General features: G+C 52.4%; 7 protein-coding genes across 7 annotated transcripts; 4 read left to right on the top strand and 3 right to left on the bottom strand.

Annotated features, from left to right (window-relative positions):
* Positions 1–438: 438 nt before the first annotated feature.
* On the bottom strand, positions 439–3,454 carry YLH47 (LETM1 domain-containing protein ylh47). Its single transcript, XM_062873420.1, has 2 exons — positions 2,679–3,454; positions 439–2,612 (listed from the first exon to the last, which is right to left on the bottom strand). Exons 1-2 carry the CDS (start codon positions 2,740–2,742, stop codon positions 1,015–1,017), a joined length of 1,662 nt encoding a protein of 553 aa, XP_062736443.1. The 5' UTR covers positions 2,743–3,454; the 3' UTR covers positions 439–1,014.
* On the top strand, positions 3,414–5,577 carry ADK2 (Adenylate kinase 2; the record flags this gene model as incomplete). The annotated part of the gene is made up of 3 exons (XM_062873419.1): positions 3,414–3,469; positions 3,510–4,867; positions 4,925–5,577. The coding sequence occupies exons 2-3, from the start codon at positions 4,708–4,710 to the stop codon at positions 5,575–5,577; spliced, it is 813 nt and encodes a 270-aa protein (XP_062736442.1). The 5' UTR covers positions 3,414–3,469; positions 3,510–4,707.
* A 1,598-nt stretch (positions 5,578–7,175) lies between these two features.
* On the top strand, positions 7,176–8,996 carry QC761_101760 (uncharacterized protein; the record flags this gene model as incomplete). Its single annotated transcript, XM_062873418.1, has 1 exon — positions 7,176–8,996. The coding sequence occupies one exon, from the start codon at positions 7,176–7,178 to the stop codon at positions 8,994–8,996; it is 1,821 nt and encodes a 606-aa protein (XP_062736441.1).
* A 675-nt stretch (positions 8,997–9,671) lies between these two features.
* QC761_101750 (uncharacterized protein) lies at positions 9,672–11,672 on the bottom strand. The gene is made up of 2 exons (XM_062873417.1): positions 11,033–11,672; positions 9,672–10,952 (listed from the first exon to the last, which is right to left on the bottom strand). The coding sequence occupies exons 1-2, from the start codon at positions 11,172–11,174 to the stop codon at positions 9,808–9,810; spliced, it is 1,287 nt and encodes a 428-aa protein (XP_062736440.1). The 5' UTR covers positions 11,175–11,672; the 3' UTR covers positions 9,672–9,807.
* QC761_101740 (uncharacterized protein) lies at positions 11,637–15,092 on the top strand (the record flags this gene model as incomplete). Its single annotated transcript, XM_062873416.1, has 2 exons — positions 11,637–12,528; positions 12,599–15,092. Exons 1-2 carry the CDS (start codon positions 12,308–12,310, stop codon positions 15,090–15,092), a joined length of 2,715 nt encoding a protein of 904 aa, XP_062736439.1. The 5' UTR covers positions 11,637–12,307.
* A 239-nt stretch (positions 15,093–15,331) lies between these two features.
* On the bottom strand, positions 15,332–16,280 carry TIM10 (protein transporter tim10). Its single transcript, XM_062871742.1, has 2 exons — positions 15,799–16,280; positions 15,332–15,732 (listed from the first exon to the last, which is right to left on the bottom strand). The coding sequence occupies exons 1-2, from the start codon at positions 16,071–16,073 to the stop codon at positions 15,555–15,557; spliced, it is 453 nt and encodes a 150-aa protein (XP_062736438.1). The 5' UTR covers positions 16,074–16,280; the 3' UTR covers positions 15,332–15,554.
* Positions 15,817–18,266, top strand: MSK1 (mitochondrial lysine-tRNA synthetase; the record flags this gene model as incomplete). The annotated part of the gene is made up of 3 exons (XM_062871741.1): positions 15,817–16,295; positions 16,487–16,935; positions 17,026–18,266. 3 exons carry the CDS (start codon positions 15,817–15,819, stop codon positions 18,264–18,266), a joined length of 2,169 nt encoding a protein of 722 aa, XP_062736437.1.
* Between the last annotated feature and the right edge of the window lie 1,526 nt (positions 18,267–19,792).

Here is a 19,792-nt window from a genome sequence, read left to right as displayed (position 1 = left end):
CATCTGAAACGGCCCCCTCTCAACATCATGTAAACGTTAAAAATCAAAAATATCTCGACATTTAGCAAGGTCGTCATACATAAACCATTTGTCAACTCTCCATGACGTTGGCCTCCTTCACAGCAGGCTCGCATTGCTTCCCGTTCGAGGTTCGGAAGCCTCCTCCAACAACGTCAGCTGCGCCGCTCAACTGCAGTGCCGGGTACCCCCAAATAACATCGTTTTTTCTTTTCCTATGATCGATGTCACAGGTTTAGAAGCATGGTTATTACCTTAGCAGACGGACCACGAAAAAGTCTGGTTGGCGTTTGGCGGGAGTTTGAAGAGAGGAATTATTCTCCGTCTCCGGGTTGGGCCCCTGAGTTTTGCATGCTTTCCACGTAATACAGATGAATGCATTGATGAATAGTTGATGAGACCGCAATTGGAGCACAGCAATTGAGCCTGAGAAATTTCGCAAGGGAAAAGATTTCATATCTTGTATACACGACGCTATTTTCTTCCAGCGTCAATGATGAAGAGTAGTATCTATGAGGTTGAATGAAACAGAAAAAGAGAGACAGACACCTGTAATCGGTGATAAACAAAAACCTCCCAACCGAGCCTTCCCATGACAGTGTCGTAGTTAAAAGAATCGTGCCACCCGCTGATAATGAATTTCTGGTGCCTGTTGTTTTCTATGGATACACAGTAGCACAAGTCTTTGTGGTTCCGCCATTACCATCCCCCTATCCTTTACCCCTTAGCCGTTTCTTCCCAAAAATTTCCCATCGCTTTCCTCTATCTTGACATGTAATGCAATGATGATGATTATCGGTTTTGTCTAGTCAAACAAACCACCACACACACAAGAAAAGAGAATTAAAAGAGGGAAAAATAAATCCAAAGAAAAAAAGACCGTGGCGTGTGTGAGTAAAGTATATGTGTGTTCCGCTGTGTTGTTGTACACCGAGGGACAAGCCCTGTGGAGGGCTTTGGGGGATGAAGCCAATATGATCGTGCTAAATCTCCAGATTATTGCTGCTTCTCGCTAGGCTTAGCAGCGGCGGCAGCTTCGGTTTTCTGGAGGACATTGGCGGCATCCAGGCCATCCTTCTCGGCATCCACAGCCTCGGCAACCTGCGCCTTCTCGATGCCCTCAGCCTCCGCCTGGACCTGTCTCTCCTCCTTCTCGTCAATGTCTTCAGTGTCCCGGGGAGTAGCGAAACCTGTCGCCTGGTTCTCCTGGTCTTGCTGCAGCTCCTCGTTAATCAGCTCCTGCTGCTCCTTGATTACCTCGAGACGCTGCTTGTTGGTGGCAGCACCCTCAGCATTGTGGACCTCGAGCTCAATCTCGTGGAAAAGCTCCTCCGGAATGGAGGAAAGCACATTGGTAAGTGCTTCAATCTGGTTGGAGACACCATCACTGCTGTCCTGCTGGGTCTGGCCATACATATAAGCATTGCTCAGAACCAGAAGAGTAGAGGGGACACCTTCCCGAAGTCGCAAATCCAGCCAAGTCTGGAGGTCTTCCCGTAACCTAGCAGGCGAGACACCAAAGCTCTTGATGCCACGGCTGGCGCAGGCAATCTGAAGTTCGGCCACGGAAAGACTGTCGACGCCCTCATAGGCAATGGCGCGATCGTCGCGCTTGATTTGCCGCATGCGGTGGCGAAGCTGATACCGGAGCATCATGTCGGTGCCAAAGGTGTTGAGGTTGAGATACCGGCACATGGACACCAACTGCGGCCGGGAAAGGTTGTCAAGGGTCACATCATCCTTGAAGACTTTGCAGACCTTGATCACATCATCGGCCGTAGGTGTCTCGCCAGTGGCGCGAAGCTTGCGGAAGAAGTTGGTAAACTCTTCCTTCTGGGCCGTCGCCTGACTAAGGGGCAGGCCTGTCTCTTTCAAGGTCTGGCGGAGGAATTCGCTGACCTCCTTACGGGTCGCCCGAAGGATGTTCGCCTTCTTATCCTTGTCCTTTTGCCCCTCATATGTGCTGGGCAGCATGTTGGGGAAGATCTTGAGCGCGACGGGGAGGAGAAATTCGGCAAAAGGCACAATGATGAACATGGAGAAAGGAACCAGCCGGCCGAGATCCTGGACGGTACGTTGAAGCTGGCGTTGCTCTCTCCGGGTCAACTCGTAACCGGCAGCCATCTTTGTAGCCAGGCGCGAGCTGATCTTGACCTCAGCGGCCAGCAGTTTCGTGCCATCCCAGTAATGCAGAGCCTCCTTCTTGATCTTTTGTGCGATCGTCAGCTTCTTCTCCTCCTTCTTGGCCTCAACCTTCTCTGCAGCAGGCTCCTTCTGTGCGGCAAGCTGCGAGAGCGTAGCAGAAGAATCAGCAGCGGCCTCGGGGGTGCTGGTTTTCTCCGCTGGCTTGGATGCAGCCTCACTGCTCTTGGGCTTGGGGGAAGGCTCCTTCGGGAGAGGCTTCTTAGCCTTCTCGACATCGAATCCTGGAGGTGGGCCACCCGTCGGGCCGCCATGAGTGGTGGTACCCGAGGTGGTGAGCCCCCGAACTGGGATAAGCAGAGCAGTGGCAGGGCGGTTAAACCTCAAGTTCTGCGCATTGCGTGCCAGAAGCATCGAGGAGGCCAAGAGGGCGGATCTAGGGAGGGCATGAGCTTTATGAGGGGCCGTCAGCAACTTGTCATCTTGGAATAGGGGCACACAAGGGACAGCGGACGTACTGGTGGTGCCTTGGAACGGGTTGACGACCAGCGCCCGGCGCGCAACTCTTGTCGAGGCGCTCATGGCAGGGGTGTTCTAGCGTTCAGGGGGTAACGGCAGGTCGGTGTGCACCAAGATTAGGGGCGAAATCGTGATGCTGCCGACAGACTTGGATACTGGTCGCGATTGAGGAGATAAAACTTCGCCGATGCGCTGACGTGAGTGTAAAGATGTGGTGCAACGGCAACGGGTCAATGCCAACAGAGGGAATTGACACGGGACTGCACAGCTGAGCAGAAGATTTCGATTTTCAGACGCAACCGGCAGTTGGGCTCGGAACCAGCGGATTGAATGCGAGACCTCCCGGGTTTGCGCAGACCGTCCAGATAGAGACGAGAAGACGAAATGGTTCAAGCAAAAGAAAGACGTCGAGATGAGGGATGGCGGATGCTGGAGGGCTGGTTTGGGGCGGATGGTGTTGTTGGAAAGAGATGGTCGAGGACGCCGCTGTCAAAGGGGCACGGTGACATCAAAATCCGGCCCTTTCCACTGAATGCCATGGCTCCAATCCAGTGACGCCCCGCGGTCGCCCTTTCCCCATTCGGCTGCCCTCTTGGCGATTCAGCGAACGAGCAGCGCATCACGTGACTATTTGGGCTGAGTAAGGTTGCGCTGGGCTGCTTCCGGGGATCCTGTGTGGCAGGGGAAAGCACAACACAACATGGCATGTCTGCGTTGGCTCTTGGGAATATCTGCATTGATTCCCTATTGACTTCTCTGGATGCTCTCATATCCTCTCATATCCTCTCATATCCTCTCATATCCTCTCATATCCTCTCATATCCTTTCATATCTTTCTCATGATCAAGGAAGATGCAGATTGCTGTTTCAGAGAGCCACTGAGAGTCCAAATCATTATTTATAAGCACAACGCACTTCTTCCCCACCACATGCTTCCCATGACAGAGTTACAACAGCATAATGGCAACAGACTCTTCCCAGACCCAACTTTGCATGTGCTAAATCAGTTGATCGGGCTTTCTCGGGTAGAATCGTCACCCCCTAGGCAGGTTTCGGACAACTCTTCACATGCCGTCATGGCACTTTGACCACAGGTCTGGACATTCTCACATATTTTCATCCAAAACTTTCGAGAAAGTTCAGGTGTTTCAAAGTCTCATCGAGTCTCTTATCATGCCCTTTCCTTGCATACGGTCCAGTTTTCTCCTCTTCATAGCTTTATCAGATCTTATCAGATGAAACCTTTGGTTCTAGAAGCAAGACCCGCTTGGCAAGGACCCCGATAACTGCGATATCGGGGCACAGCCGAAGCCTCAACAAAAAACTTGCTGGCATTTGGTGAGCCATTCGTGATGAGCAACAGGCAATGGGATGAGAATCCACCGCCAATCGTTTCCAGACTCCGATCTGTTCAGGGCTTCGGAAACTTGGGCAGGGTGAATGTCCGGTGTGACAGTGGCCGCCACAGTGACTTTGTTCAATCGGTTAAGGTTTCCAGGCTCCGTTATCACTCCGGACCGGCGTGGGACAGGAGGTCTCTAGACATAGTTGGCAGACCTCTCACCGATTTAGCTGTTTTGCCTTGGTAAAACCCTATAGTTCATCACCCATCCTGCTTGTCTTCCCCGTCGCCTAAGAAAGTTAATATCGAGGCTTCACAGCGTTTTTGTGTGCCCCTTTCGGTGACTTTGTACCCGAGTTGTCTCCATTATCGGTCCTCGGTTGCGTCTCGATTACGTGCCGATCGACTTGTTCCCCGCACCCCGAACCAGCCGGATCTTTGTGTGACAAACCGACCGCAACAACGCCAGAATCCGGAGCGCGCCTGCTTGCATAGGGTAGTCGCATTAGTACTTGAAGCCGGCCTTGCCCCTCTGGCCCTCTGCGCCCCGGCCCATTTCTTTATTCCTGCTCAACTCACCCTCCTGTCTCCCACCCGGTGCGCACACCCGAACACGCGCGCGCTCGATCGCTCGCTCGCAACCCCTGCTGCCGCTTGTCCCAGTTCCCGACTCCCGTCAACCTTGAATGATGCGCCTCCGAAAGGCTGCCCGAGTTATCCTTGTAGGCGCCCCGGGAGTGGGAAAGGGGACGCAGTCTGAGCGGCTGTTGCAGCGGTTTCCTCAGCTGTCATCCATCTCCTCTGGGGATCTTCTCAGGCACAATGTCAAGCAGCGGACACCTCTGGGTATGACTCTTCCTCAAGCACAATACTCAGGATGTCAACCAACTAAACTAAAACCAGGCATCAAGGTCGAGAGTACGATGAAGGCCGGACTTTTGGTTCCCGATGATCTTATCCTTCGGTTGATCAATAACGAGCTCAACCAGCGCGGGTGGTTGTACTCCAGCCACCCCGCCGGCAACGTCATGACGCTCGCTTCCTGTGCTGCCGAGACGCAGTCCTTCAGCAATGATGCCGACATGGCTGCCTTCATTTCGCACCCAGCGCATGCTCGTGGTGGTTACGGCTCACCTTCTGAAGATCCCTCGGCTTCGTTTCTTCTCGATGGGTTCCCTCGTACCGCGACACAGGCTGAACGGCTCGACGAGACAATCCCCATTAACATGGTTGTGTCACTGAAGACGCCGCTGGCGGTCATTATGGAGCGCATCTCTGGGAGATGGGTGCATGAGGCTTCGGGCAGGGTTTACAACACTACTTTCAACCCACCCAAGGTTGCTGGTGTCGATGATGTCACTGGAGAGCCGTTGGTCCGCAGGGCAGACGACAGCGAGGAGGTCTACCGCCAACGATGGAAGAAGTTTGAGGAGACGAGCGAGCCATTGTTGGAACACTACGCTCGCAAGGGTGTGCTGTGGGAGGTGTCGGGAATGAGCAGCGACGAGATCACCCCCAAGCTCATGCGTGAGTTTGAGCGTCGCTTTGCTGAATGAGATGACAAAAACTGCTGGCCTCGTTTCAACTCCCACAACTGGGTATGGTTTAATTCAGTATTTTTTGTACATTATTGGTATAGGCGGAGGGCGTTGTCTGGGACACCTTGAACGGGCTACAGGGACATCTTCTCGGATGGGATAAAGTATGGGTCATGATTATGACTTGGGCGGCGTCATTGGGTTTTGAGAGCGAGCGAGCGAGCGAGCACATGCAGCCCTCGGTCCTGGCGTTTTGGATAGGTCGTATAGTCGGTCGACGGGTTTAAGTGCTGGGTGGTCACGACAGTTTTGGTTCAATGGAAACTCTTGGGGTTCATGAGAACTCATCCTACAACTCACTCACACGTCGCAGCATTGCCTCTGTGATTCTTACAATAATTCTACATTTCGTTATCAATTCAAAACAGCCGACCCACCAGCATACGTGTAAGTCATCCCCATACTCTGTCCCACCACATCCACACTTCTCCTGAATCCCATGATCCACACACCTTGCTGATCCCAAGACCTGCCACTTTGTAGGTTGGCCACACAAGGTTGAGTGCATATGATGTAACTACAATGCTGCTAACCCCGCGAAAAGGCACCGCCCTGTTTTGCCCGCCTCCCCGCAAAGCGCAACAGCCCCACCATCAGTGCGGCCTCCCGTCCCCCCAGTTCCTTCCCCCCTCATGCTGCCCCTCACCACATTATGTGACTGTGCCCCCATCGACTTTTTGACAAAGTTGGATGGCAGGTCCCAGTGGCTTGGGTGAGCATTGTTTCTTGTGGCGTTTTCTTCCAAAGTGGTGTTTTGACGGGTACTTTCCTGTAGTGTTCTCTGTGCAACATTCCGTGTCTTGGGTACCTTCCTGAGGCCTTCCTTCCATCTTGGCAAGTGTCATTGAACTTGGCTGTTGGGGTGTGGTGGTGTCGTGTGTGTGTGTCCCGTTCGTTTCGGACTCGTGATCAAACTTTTCTGCTCTCATCTTTCTTTCATTATTGTCTCCCTTTTTTTTACCAAGAGTTCGTCTTTCTCCATTGTTCTCGATTACCTAGATCTCGCCGACTTGGATCTGGGGGTCATTGTGGCTTGGGAAACGAGATCAAACCGAGCATCAACAAGGCGGGATTTTTCATTTGGGATCCATCGAAGTGCCTGGCACACATTCAGTTCAACTTCAGACGAAAAACTAGACTTCACGGGACGGACGGGAGCTCCCACAATTTGGTTTTGTGGTTTGAGTTGTTGAAAACGATTGGGTCCTGGAATGGTGGGAGTGGGATATAGATGGTGGGAATGATGCAGATTGCAGGACAGAGCCGGTAAAGAACAGTTTCGTTGACGGACATTGTTTTTTTCTTCGATTTCGATGCGCTCTACTTACACCTTGAGTCCCTGGGTATTTACTTCTCAACGTTCAGCTCCACTGGCGTTGAGAGGCTGAAACTTGGCTGCGGTGGTGGTGGTTATACTTGGAAGGCTTGAGGCTCTGGCTGGGAACGAGACATTCATTTTTACTTCCAGAATCACACATATTGCCATCTTTTCACACCCACCGGTGGAGGTCACATAATCACATGTTCTAGCAACACATCACACACCAAAGCCGGGCATGAGGCTTCTCCAAACAGCAGTCGTCGCCCTGGCGTCGGCTGCCAACGCAGCAGCCACCGTCAAACTCCAACCTGACCCCCTCCTCAACCTCTCCTCCACGTCCCCCCAAGTGACGACACAAGGGGCAGGCCGACCTGACACCCAGCTCTTTGCTGACCTCTGCGCCTCTATAAACGTCATGCAAAACCATTACTTCGAAAACTGGATTGGCACCTGGCCCGACGCCATCGACTGGACTAGAGCCGTGATGGGCACCCACATCGCGGGAGCTCTGCGGACCATAACCGAGGACTTTGAGCTGGCCAGATCCCAGCCTAATATCGTCATCCCCCCCCTGGCCAACTTTATCGGCCGGTATTTTGGCGAGCTGATTGCCTTTTATTTTGGGCAGGACGTCTTCTCCCTGCGCGGGGAGGCGTTCGACGACATGCTCTGGGTTGTGCTGGGCTGGTTGGAAACCATACAGTTCATTGACGAGCTGGGAGACGGGAGGTGGCATGGGGAGAGGTGGACGCCGGCGTTTGCCCACAGGGCGAGGATATTCTGGGAGCTTTCGAGCAAAGGGTGGGATCAGAAGCTGTGCGGGGGAGGGATGCTGTGGAATCCGAGGTTGAGTCCGTACAAGAATGCCATCACCAACGAGCTTTGGATTGCGGCGAGTATTGGGATGTATCTCCATTTCCCGGGGGATGAGAATACAAGTCCGTGGGAGGAGATGATGGTGAGACCTGGGCTTGATAAGAGGGGCTTGGGCAAGAGAGACTGGCCTCCGCATGATCCCATGTTTTTCAGGACAGCGCAGCTGGGGTATGAGTGGTTGGAGTCGTCTGGGATGATTAACCACCAGGGCTTGTATGCGGATGGTTTCCACATTTCGGGGTACAGCGAGGGGAGCAACAATACCGAGTGTGACGAGAGGGACGAGATGGTGTATACGTACAACCAGGGTGTGATTTTGTCGGGTCAGTTGGGGTTGTTTGTTGCTACTGGCAGTGAGGAGTACCTCAATTCTGGACACAAGCTCATCAAGGACGTGATTCGGGCTACAGGTTGGGATCTAGAGAGGGCCAGACCTGTGGCTAATCTGGATGATTATCACGCCAACTTGCTTCCAAGCTGGAAGGGTCTTGGTCGAGCGGGTGTGCTGGAGGAAGCCTGTGATGTTTTCGGAACTTGTTCGCAAGACGCCCAGACTTTCAAGGGTATCTGGATGCATCACTTTACCACATTTTGCTCGCCAAATTCTCTCGACAAGATCATGCCTAGTGTTGGGTCTAGGATAAGTCAACAGGGCCTTGCACGGATCAGGACGAAGCACTTTGCCGAGTGCAAAAAGTATGTGCCCTGGTTGAGACATAATGCTGTTGCTGCTCTAGGCACACGAGACGAGCATGGGAAATTCGGGATGTGGTGGACGATTGGGCTATTTCCATGGGAGCAGGGGCTGAAGATGAGCTGGGATGATTTTGAGAAACTTCACGTCCTACCGCCGGACCACGGGGAGGATGATTATCGGAATCGTGGGGTACCCCACAATGAGGTTTGGATGATGACGAACCCCAATATCACGTTGCCAGTTGCGGCTGAGAAGGAGGGGTTACCTGCTGTTGCTGGTGTGTCAATGGAGAGGCAAAAGGCGGTTTATATGCAGATGGGCAAGGAGGACATGAAGAAGAGAGAGCCCCGGACGTCAGGTCCGTCGAAGGAGCTATGGAACAATGATCCGAATACCCGTGGACGGGGCAGGACGGTCGAGACGCAGGGCGGTGCGGTGGCGCTGTTGAGGGCGTTGTGGGTTGTTTCTAAGCATACATATTAGGGCCAGGTCATACACGGTTTTGATTTCTTGTTTATGGTTAGAGATGGGATGTGTTCTATATTTAGTTAGTTATGAGACATGATAGATGGGAGTTTCTGGGTCTGGCATCAGAAATTAAGTTACTTTTCTCCCTAGTGCCTTCCCTGCTCTTTTGCTCCTTCCCTCTGGCTTCTTTCATCTCGCCCCTTCCATCTCGCCCCTTCCTCTCGCCCCTTCCTCTCGCCCCTTCCCGAATCACCTTCCCTAACCCTCCTGCCCTTTGCTCCTCCCTAGCTTGCTCTTCTCTCCGAGGGTTATAAAGGTCGAGTTCGAGAAGAATTTCCACCTGGGGACGCCTGGAGAGGGGTGGAATGGCCCAGTGGTATGAGGCGATGCTTGAAATACCAACTGCAGCCATACCCACCTACCAGAGATTAAGGTAACAAAGCCTGGGTTCGAGACCGGAGGCAGACCCTAACTCTTTTGCTTTTTTTCAATAAATTCTTTCCAGGTTGCCAATGACTTGTAGACACTTTTTTCAACTACTGCAAATAATCGGCATAGAAGTTAACCGATATTATACTATAAACCATGCCTCAAACGTAAATCAATAGGCCTTTTGAATATCTTCAAAGGCCTATTAACTATCCTCGAAGGTCTGATGATTATCCTTCAAGGCATGTTTCTTAGTACAATATGGGTTAAGCTACTTTCGTCTACCATTTGTTTTGTGGTGAGGGTGCTACTGTCGACGAACATTAACATGAACTTGTGTTTGTAAAACATTCATTGTCGCTATGAAAACAATCATCGCTGTCCTGACACCATCGCCCTAGAGAATGATTTGCCGCGCGTCCTTCAGTATACCTTCCGACGGACAGTATGGACACTTGAACCGGGCCCCCTTACACAGCTTCTGAAGCGTCTCCTTGGCCAAAACGTGTCCGCAGGGTATCATCATGGGTGGGTTGGCGTCTGTCGTTTGTTCCTTCGAGACTGGACAGACAAAAATACTGTGGTAGAGCATACTCTGGGGAAGCGGTGTCTCAAAGGCCATCTCGTTGGAGGTTGTCCATTCTGTACCCTTGGCGAGAGTCTTTTGCGTGTACTTCATCAGCTGTGGGAGAGCCAACGCGCCTGCGGTGGCGGCTAGGTAGAGTGGCGACTCGGCCGAGAGGCCCAACAGACTGCAGAACTCGCGGGTAAATGAGGAAGCAACATCACTGAAGGCAGTATCAATCGCAAACAGTTGTCTGTACGGGGACTCGGCGATGTTGGGCGCAAATGCCATGGAGCATGCCAGCTGGTTGATCTCGTTGAGATGGCGTGCTTGGAAACGGCCAAAGTTTGACCGAGCATACTGGAGAGCACCCCGCTGGCCATTGTTCTCGTCATCGGGCAGTCCATTGACGGAAGGCCCTTTGAACAGCCAAACAAACTGCAGCCTGCTTAGTTCGAACTCAAGATTGCTCCCTCGTGCCTCCAGCTCGACCGAGTTTTTCCTCGCCCACGTAATAGCAGGCATCAGGTTCCTAGCTTTTAGCTCTTGTAAAATGTAGTACATCCCGGCAAAGCTCTCTTGAAGCTCTTGTGAGTGGAGGGATGAAAGGTCGTAGGCCTCGCTCGACGTTGTCGACGCAGCTTCGTCGTAATTGCCGTCGTCCATACGCTCGTCTAAATATTCCGGGTTCTCTCGCTTCGTCGTTGACTGAACCTCATCGATGAATGTCGACGCCACTTTAAACTGGCCTTCTCTAAGCAAGTGCATGGCGATTGCCCTGTTTATCAGAGACACGTGGTCTGCCATGGCATCGTGGTCTGTTGGGAGAGGCTTCAGAGGAAAGGACTTATCCAGTGCCTTTCCCATCTTCTTATTGGCGGCAGCTGCCCCTTTAAGCCCATCGTTTACTGCCTCGAATGCGCTCTTCACGGGATTCTGAAGTTTTGTGATGGTGATGGCTGTATGGGATTCGGGAGCTAGAGGTGTGCTTGTTCAGTACCTGAGCATATATACCTACCTCGTCCGTATCTCATTGCCAGCGTGAAGCTCGGCTTACCTGAAGCTACCTGCTCACGAGCGGCACTGAGCAACTCGATGATCTTGTCGACATGCTCCACCGCTTTCGTGAGTCTAGGGAGTTTGTTGATCTTTGCATATTCTTCTTCGAGCGCCTCCAGCTTGGGCTTCTCAGACGCCATGGTCGTCCGCCGCCGCGAATGGCTTGCGTCTGGCTCTGTCAACTACAGTTGCAAGCCTGATTGCTTGATTCGGGTGGGAATGACGAGAGCGCAAGTCCGGTTAGCGATACGGCGTCACCTGGAGTCTATGACCCTTGTTCAAATTGATAAAGATCGAGACACTGTAAGGTGTACTAGAGGCGGTTGAATGTGTATCGTTGACTTTCTGGCGGTGGATGTTCGGGATAAAATAACCCAGATCAATCGTAATATCTGTAATCATTGAACGCCTTCCCGCTCTATGCAGCTGCAGTGGCGTGAGCCGTGGATTGGGGCTGCCCGCCCAGGTGACGTCCACCCCGCTGGCGGTGCTGGTCCGAGCGCTATGTGGTGGCCAGGAACTACCTGAAGTGGCAGGCATTATGTGGACAATATAACTGGCACTGCAAGTCAGCAATATGTACAATAACTATCCATTTACACCTTTTAAAATACAAAATAGGCCTTTTAGTCTATTTCTTAAGGTCTATCAACTAGATTTTAAGGCCTATTAACAACTCTTAAGACCTATCAAATATCCTTTGAGGCACAGGCGGTTCAGTGCTTTTGCAGTGCCAGTTATTTTGTCCACAGCGAGGCAGGGGAGTGCAGTTGGTGGGCGTGGTGGGGTGTGTTTGGCAACCTGGAACTTCCCTTCTTGGCCTCTCGGGAACAGCATTCAAAAGCTGGAACACTGCAAGCAGCAAGGTCTCAGGTGGTCTCAGCTGCAAGTTTGGTTGCCTCGTTTCTACGGATATCACATGCCAACGACGGAGAAGAGAAGGTATCACCAACTCTACAGCCAGGAGGTCTCGCTCGAATCATTGCAAGTCCCTCAACACGCAATCGATTCCACTTCGCCCCTATCCTGATTGCACGACACACCAAAAACGCCAGCCCCATTCTCACCAAACGATCGGCTGCTTGCATACGGATACCGAAGCTCTCCACCAAACTCCGGGGTGGAGGAACGCCTCACCGCCCCAGGCGGCCCCACGATGGAGCTCTTGTAGCTTGTGCTGGTTCCATGTTTGACATGGATATTGGTGGTTGTGCCAGCTGTGACAAGCCGCCTAGGTCCTGATCTTAAAACGGCCGTATCGCCGTATCACGCCATGTCTATCCGGATACCCTTTCCTCCTGCCGCCTCACTCGACGGCAGGGCACATCGCGAAGAAGACATCACGCTGGCGAGAACAGCTTCAAACAAGAATGCCAGGCCCGCGGTGCCAGAGACACCAGACGGTGCCGCAGCCGCCAAAGTGGAGGCTGCCCTTGCGCTTACACCTGCATCAAATCGTCGACGAGTCGTGCTTCCGGACCCTATAGCTTTCAAGTGAGCTCCACAAACCATCACTTGTTCACGATCTTGCTTGCTGATGTGTTGCTTTTGCTTGCGCCTGTAGATTTCTCGAAGGCGATCCAACAGTGACAGTTATTACGCGCAAATATATCCTCCCTGGTTACGAACTATACCTCGTCGAACAATGGGCTTGTTCGCGCCAATCACCCGCCCTCGTCATTGCGACCTACACAGCTGATCCAAAGCACTCGGTCGTCGTCGGGGTTCTGGAGATACCAGGAGAAGAGAAGGATTGGTCGCCGAGATTACGCTTATACTTTAGCGCTATCCAACACTACCATGCCCGGCCAAAGGAAACAGACATTGGAGAGCTCATGGTCACCAACCTCAGTAGCTTTCCTTCCGCCCTTACTGTGATTGCGGTGCCCGACGGAGACATTCAGAAGCATCGCCAAGTGTTCATTGTGAACGAGAATCTCAAGCGGCTAGGGTGCTCAGGGAGATCAGGACTCACCCTCACAGATCCAACACCCGCTACGCAGGCCAAATTTCTGCAACTATACAAAACAAACGAGAAGATACCTTTTGCTCAGGCCGTTCTGGAGCTGGTTAGGATGTGCCAGATGGCACTTCACATCTTTGGCATGCTGGATGCGGAATACGTGGATGGGCTACTCTGTGACGTGACGGAGACCGCAATCAACAATTGGTGGACCGAGATTGGCTCCGAGTACTTCAACACCGAACCGACAGACGGCATTTTGGGTCCTACAACAGTGGCAGCGATGCTCGGCACGCTGATGGGAGCGAGGAATCGGCTCAGTTACTCTGGCGCACCAGTGGCCAAGGATGTTTTTGACCTTGAAAGCACCAAAAAGGGCATTGGGACCTTTCAAAAATCTGTCAAGATAGAGAGGACAAGACGTCTAGACCGCCAGACGTTGCTCAAGCTGCACAGTGCCACAGCCAAGGCAGCCGCGGGAGATGGTGGTTGGGGTGTTCACAGGGCGGTCAAATCTACGGTTGCTGAAATTGGTGGCAAACGCGGCGAGCTTGTCATTGGCATGGTGGGAGGCAAAGATAAAGCCAATATTGGTGATATCGAGACGGTCGACTTGGGAAAATTCATCAACTTGGCCTACGGTGAAAGACCAAAATGGCTTTGGCATGGAAAGCCAAGGAGAACACAGCAAGAGACTGCTCCGGGCTCTGCATTTGGCAAAGAATTACGAGAGGAAACTCTTGTACCTCAGTCTGGAAGCAGAAGAACTCAGTCTGCGCCAGTGGAGGATGAGCTAGAGGCCAAGAAGAGGGAAGATTCCCCCGCCGTATACGCACCACCTCCTGTTACAAACTCAGCCCCCATCACAGCCGAAAGTCACAATCCCGGCGACAGGGATGCTCTACGAAAGGGAATTTTCAAGGGTGTTGCTGGAAAAGTAAGCGATGCTCGATCAGGTTTGGGTCGAATCAGAGATGCTGTTGGAGGTGGTTTGAGGGGCCATGCCAGCAGGCCCTCCAAGGACGAAAGCCCGGACACGGCCATCAGTGGATATTCCAGCCCCAGTATAGCGACGTTAGCTCACTCGTCTGCCGCGGTGACGAGCCCGGTTGCAGTTGGCAAAGCATTCAGCTGGAAGGTCAAACCTGAGGAGTATGCGAACGGGGCTCCAAAGGAACGAGATTTTGGCGAAACAGGGCCATCTGGTTTGAACGGCAGTGCAGAAGGGAGTGAGACGCATCCTACAGGTGTCAGGGCTGAGTCGACATCATCCCAAGAACTGCTCAGAGCAGCAGAGGAAAAAGAAGCGCTAGCCGAGATACGCAAAGATGTACTAGAGAATACATTTTCCGCCGCGGCTTCAGAGGCAGGTGATTTGGACGCTCAGCCCCAGCAATTTCTCGGTGCTCAAGGGAGCTCAGATCTGCCATTAGCATTCCTTCAGCGAAGACACAGCTTCACAACCATTGACGCTCTACAACGACCACTAAATGACGCCCGTTATCCCCGCCGTCTGTCTTTTAGCGAAGCTGAAGAGGCTGTACTTGGCTGGCACGAGATCATCAGCCTGGCCGATCTGCCCCCATCGGACGCTGGCGTGGACCCAGCAACGACGGCATTTTTGCAGTCTCAAGCGGAGCTGGCTTACAGCTTATACCACCGGCTCCAAGAAATACAGAAAGACCTCGCCAATTGGGTTACAGGAAAACTGTCAGGGGTTGACATTTTGAATACAACGTATGGCGCTCAGCAGGCGGAGCTTCAAGCTCTCTATCATGCCGTCAGCGAGGCCTACGCACGAATAAGGCATAGCAGTGGGGAGCTGGTGGCAGAAGAGAGGGGACGCCTGACCGAAGCCGTCAAGGACGTTGAGGTCTTGGTTGCCAAGCTCGAATATGAGATTAGCGCGCTGGTCGGGAAGGTGAATGAGGTTGAGGATGGGGTGGCGCAGTTTGAAGCGCAGGTCGAGGATCTTGAGCGCAGGGCGGAAGAGCTCAAGGCTGCATTAGAAACGGAGAGTTGGGCGCATTGTCTTGTTCGAACGCTCACGGGTATTGGTTCGGGGCCGAATATCACTAGAGCAAGGTCCAGGTGATGGGGACCAAGGGTGTTTGGGGAGTGTCGAATTTTGGGATGACTTGTATAAATGTCTTTTTTGGACAGGCAGCCAGGAGTTTGGGAGCAGAGCATTGAGCCACTGAAACGGCGTTTATGGGGAAAGGTTTGAACCCTCGATAGCATACCTAGCATCCATTGAAATTCATCAGAGGAAACCTTTACAGAAACCAAACAGACAGAGAAGCGATGTCATTATTGAAAAGCAACAGCGCAAGAACCCCTCTATAAACTGGACACGCCGGACCCAACCCACCCCTAGTAATCCATCCATTCGGTCATAATGTACACTCCCACGTTTACGAAAATCCTGCTCTCCTCATTGAAACGGCATTCATAAGTGGTATCCCATTCCCATAAGCTCTAATCCCCCTCGCCAAATATTTTTATGCTGTCGACGACCTCCATACTCTTACAAGCTCCCTTTTCCTTCTCCTACTATTTACCGCCCCATCATGCCACCCTTAGCGGCCTGCTCCTTTTGGAGTTGCTCCGAGATGGTGGTGTGCGCCTCGAAGAACTTGGCGCTGCACCGGTCGAGGCACGAGGCCTCGCCCTTGGAGAGCTCGCCTTCCCGGTATGTAGAGTCGAGGCACTTTTGGGAGCAGATCTTGGCCATGCTAAATGCAGAAACATGATCAGTAAAAGGGGGGGATGGGGAAATACTAGGGGGGGCTGGTAAATACCGGGTCTGCATCTCGGTCATGACCTTGATCTCGTTCTCGACGGCGGCGATCTTCTCCTCGGAGGAGAGCTTGGGTTGGCCGAATCCGAACATTTTGGGTGGTATTTGGGGGTTGGTTGTTATGGGGTTAAGAAGGAGAAGGGGTCGGTTGATGGTATCGCGATATGGGAATGTCAAAAGAGGAGGGTTCAAGAGGCTTGCATGGATGTTGGTTTCTGGCAAACAAAAAAACCGATGCGGCTGCTGGCTGGCTTGCGGGTTCCAACACTTCGTCATGCCAAGAGTTGGTTCTTTAGATAAGCGTGGAGGGTTCCTATCAGAGAGAGATGATTGGTTAGAGCTCAGCTCTGGTGGAGGGGTGCGGCATGTGTTAAAACCATGGGAGCTCCAAAAAATATTTTTGAGGAAGCGGTCTTTTCCTTTTGCTTTTGGACAACAACATCAGCGTCGTTGGGAACAAGCAGAGTTCCCGGTTTGTTGGTGTGAAACAGGTAAATTGTAAGTATGGATTTTTTCTGCCCCTTGGATTTTATAGCAATATGATGAACCTGCATAAACCTTAGAACCGTTGCGACTGACACGCTTCGGCGTGGTTGATCACAAATGCCAATTTTCTGACATTCTTCCACTATTACCTGTCTTCTGTCTGGATTTTCTTGTCAGGACAACAGCTGACAGACACTCAATAGAAATGATGCGATGAGACCATCACCGAGTCTCCAGTTCCTGCGGCCGTATGCCTGGGTACCAGTCCCTCACGCGGCGGCGTTCCCGCACCTCCGCCGCGCTCAGCTGTCGCAGCGTTGCTCCTTCCACCTTGCTCGGCAGCAGGAACTGGAGCAGGCTGGTGTCCTCAAGTATCCCCGTATCCGAAATGATGGTGGTGAGATTATGCGCGTCCCCGACTTCCGGGCCAAGTATCAGGACATTCAGCAGGGCGTTGTGGCGGAAGAGGAGGTCACCTTGCGAGGACGGGTCGAGTCTGTCCGTCGTGCCGGGTCGAAGCTCGTCTTTATTGATGTGAGGAGCGAGTTTGAGAATGTTCAAGGACTATGTAACCTGGGGAAGCTGGTCGATGGTACGACTGGTTCTGGTTTGAAGAATTTAGCCCGGTTGCTGAACAGGGGTGATATCATTTGTGCGTCCCATCTTCGTGAACTGTGTATATCCATCTTGGGTAGAAAGCGTGGCCATGCATGCTGACGCCTGTTGTGTTGCCATTGAATAGCTGTCACGGGCAAGGCCACGCGAACCAAGACAGGCGAGCTCTCCATCCAAGCCACCCAGCTTCCTGAAGTTTTGACGCCGAGCTTGGTGCCCCGGCCGGAGAAGGTTGAAGATACCCTGCATCGTCATATTGACATGCTGGCCAACCGTAGAACCGTAGATACCCTTCGTCTGCGGTCCTACATCACTCGCTATCTCCGAGACTTCTTTCATGAGCGCAACTTCCTTGAGTTTCAGACTCCTATCCTTTCTGGCAATGCTGGCGGTGCCGTGGCCAGGCCATTCACCATGCATGCTGAAGCAGTGGGCAAAGATGTCTCTCTCCGCATTGCCCCTGAGCTGTGGCTCAAGCGTCTCGTCGTCGGAGGTGTAGACCGCGTGTTTGAGCTCGGCCCGGCGTTCCGCAACGAGGGCATCGACCAAACCCATAACCCAGAGTTCACCATCTGCGAGTTCTACCACGCCTACGCAAACCTCCAGGACCTCATCACCATCACCCAAGATCTCATCCGCGGTGTTGCCGAGCACTGCGCTAAGCTCATCTCCAATGGCACCTTGTCCTCACTCCCCGAAATCTCCGACCTGCCCATCTACCAACAACCCTTTCAACAAGCAGAATTCATCCCCGCCCTCCAAGACAAGTTGGGGTTCACCTTCCCCGACTTGACCACCCCCTCCGCCCACTCGGACCTTTTGTCGCTTCTCAACTCAAACTCGGTTCCCCCTTTTGAGGGCCAAGACCACTTCCCCCTCCCCAAACTCCTCGACAAGCTGGCCGAGCGGTACATTGAACCCCTGTCCCTCACCACCCCCTTGTTCATCACCCACCACCCCGTCGTCATGTCCCCCCTTTCCAAATCCTTCCTCTGCCCCAAGACGAACCAGCACGTCTCGGCAAGGACAGAACTGTTTGTCAAGGGAAAGGAGCTGGCGAACATGTACGAGGAGGAGAACGATCCGTTTGCCCAGAGGGAGAAGTTCGCGGAGCAGATCAGGCAGAAGGATGTGGAGGAGGGGCAGAAGGTGGAGGTGGATGAGAGTTTTTGCTATGCGCTGGCGAGCGGGCTGCCGCCGACAGGGGGTTGGGGGTGTGGAGTGGAGAGGTTGGCCATGCTGATGGCGGGGACGGGGAGGATTAGTGAGGTGTTGAGTTTTGGGAATTTGAGGAATGTGGTGGTAGGGGGGAGTAATGCTGCTGTTGGGGGGGTTACCGGGGAGGAAAGGGAGAAGAAGGGGGAGTAGAGGGGTTTACGTGGGTAGATGGATGGAGAGGGGATGGATACAACCTTTTAGAGCGTGTATAAGAAATCTTTTCTACCTACGGTTGAGCATATATATTTGCGACGATTCATTTATGTGCATGCTAGAGATCGGGACACCGAAGTGAAGTCAAGGTGTTCTGGCGTAGAATCTGGATTCTCAGTTCGTCCGTGTCTATTGCCATGACAGATCATGGCCGTTTCTAGAGAACAAACCGCAAACAGATATTTGGAGATGCGTCCATAAAATCTCTAGATGGGTCTTTATCGGTTTCGATGAGGTATTAACAAGAATGCTGAAGGTGTCTAATGTCTTTTGGCACGTGGCTTAAAATCTGAGATGTGTATACCTGATGTTGGAACATATCGAAGTGGTACTTGAAGGCCCGGGAAAAGGTTAGATGCTCGTTCTTATTAGGTTACCGCAGAAAACAATATCTAGAATAGATTAGACCGCAGTCTTTCGTCTTGCTGGATGAGGCATCGTTCTTGGGGCTATCACCACCAACTTGTGCAACCTGCATCGGCAGCTTGGGAGTTTCGCCCTCGAGGAGATGGCAGCTGGCAGCACTCCGCGTGATCTCGAAATAAGCATTTGCTCAGTGAAACTTTGATAGAAACAAGGGCTTTGTGGCTTCTTTAGGGCCATCCTATTTGCACTGATAACGCCTTGGCCCCTATGAACAGTTTTTTGCACCACATTCACTCTCTGGACATTCTCTTCACACACCTGCAGTGGTTGCTTGGATTCATCATGGCCCCGGCCACTTCCTTTCGACGACTTCTTCCGTCACGCTTATGGAGAGGGCAAACCCTGGTGTCTCCGCCCGGTTTTGAACTACCCGCAGAACTACATGATTCTAGAGAATCTCCCTCCTGAATCCGTCGTCTCATTCGTCTTGACCTGCCAGTATTTTTATTGCAGTTACCTCCCACAGTCACCCGCAGTGCTTTTGACCGGCGAAGCTAGAATTACGCTTCTAGGATGGATTGAACAAGATTGTCCTCCCCTCTAGCTGTGCTTTGTCTGCATGAGGCCCCACCGATGGGGGTATGACTGGAAGACTCCTTACTATTGCCCAATTTCCAACCGGCCTGATATCAGATATATGTCACCGTTCGGTCAGGTTTCTTTGACGACCTTTGGTTTATGGTCTCTGGGTGGATATAATCTGAATTCCAACTTGAATCGGTTCGTTATGAATCGTCACTTCTATGGCAAGTGGCATGTGTCGGATGTGAAGGTCTTGAACCTCGAGGTAGCCAATGCGTCGGGAGTGCTGCACAGACCACACAGGATTGAAGAAACCCAGGCCTGGGAAGCAAAGATCATCAACGATGAGCTTTACGTAAAGGGTACAAGCATTTCACGCAATCGACGAAGTATGGGAACAAAAGAGAAATGAGGCTTTTCATGCGTGTGATGGAGAGCAGATATGATATTCGTCCGTGCCATCTCATATGCGAGTACTCGACCCGATCGACCGTTATTGGAAGGCGTCTGGATTA

Source organism: Podospora bellae-mahoneyi, assembly GCF_035222275.1.
Source record: "Podospora bellae-mahoneyi strain CBS 112042 chromosome 1 map unlocalized CBS112042p_1, whole genome shotgun sequence".
Lineage (NCBI taxonomy): Eukaryota > Fungi > Ascomycota > Sordariomycetes > Sordariales > Podosporaceae > Podospora > Podospora bellae-mahoneyi.
This window is presented reverse-complemented; position numbering and strand designations above follow the sequence as displayed.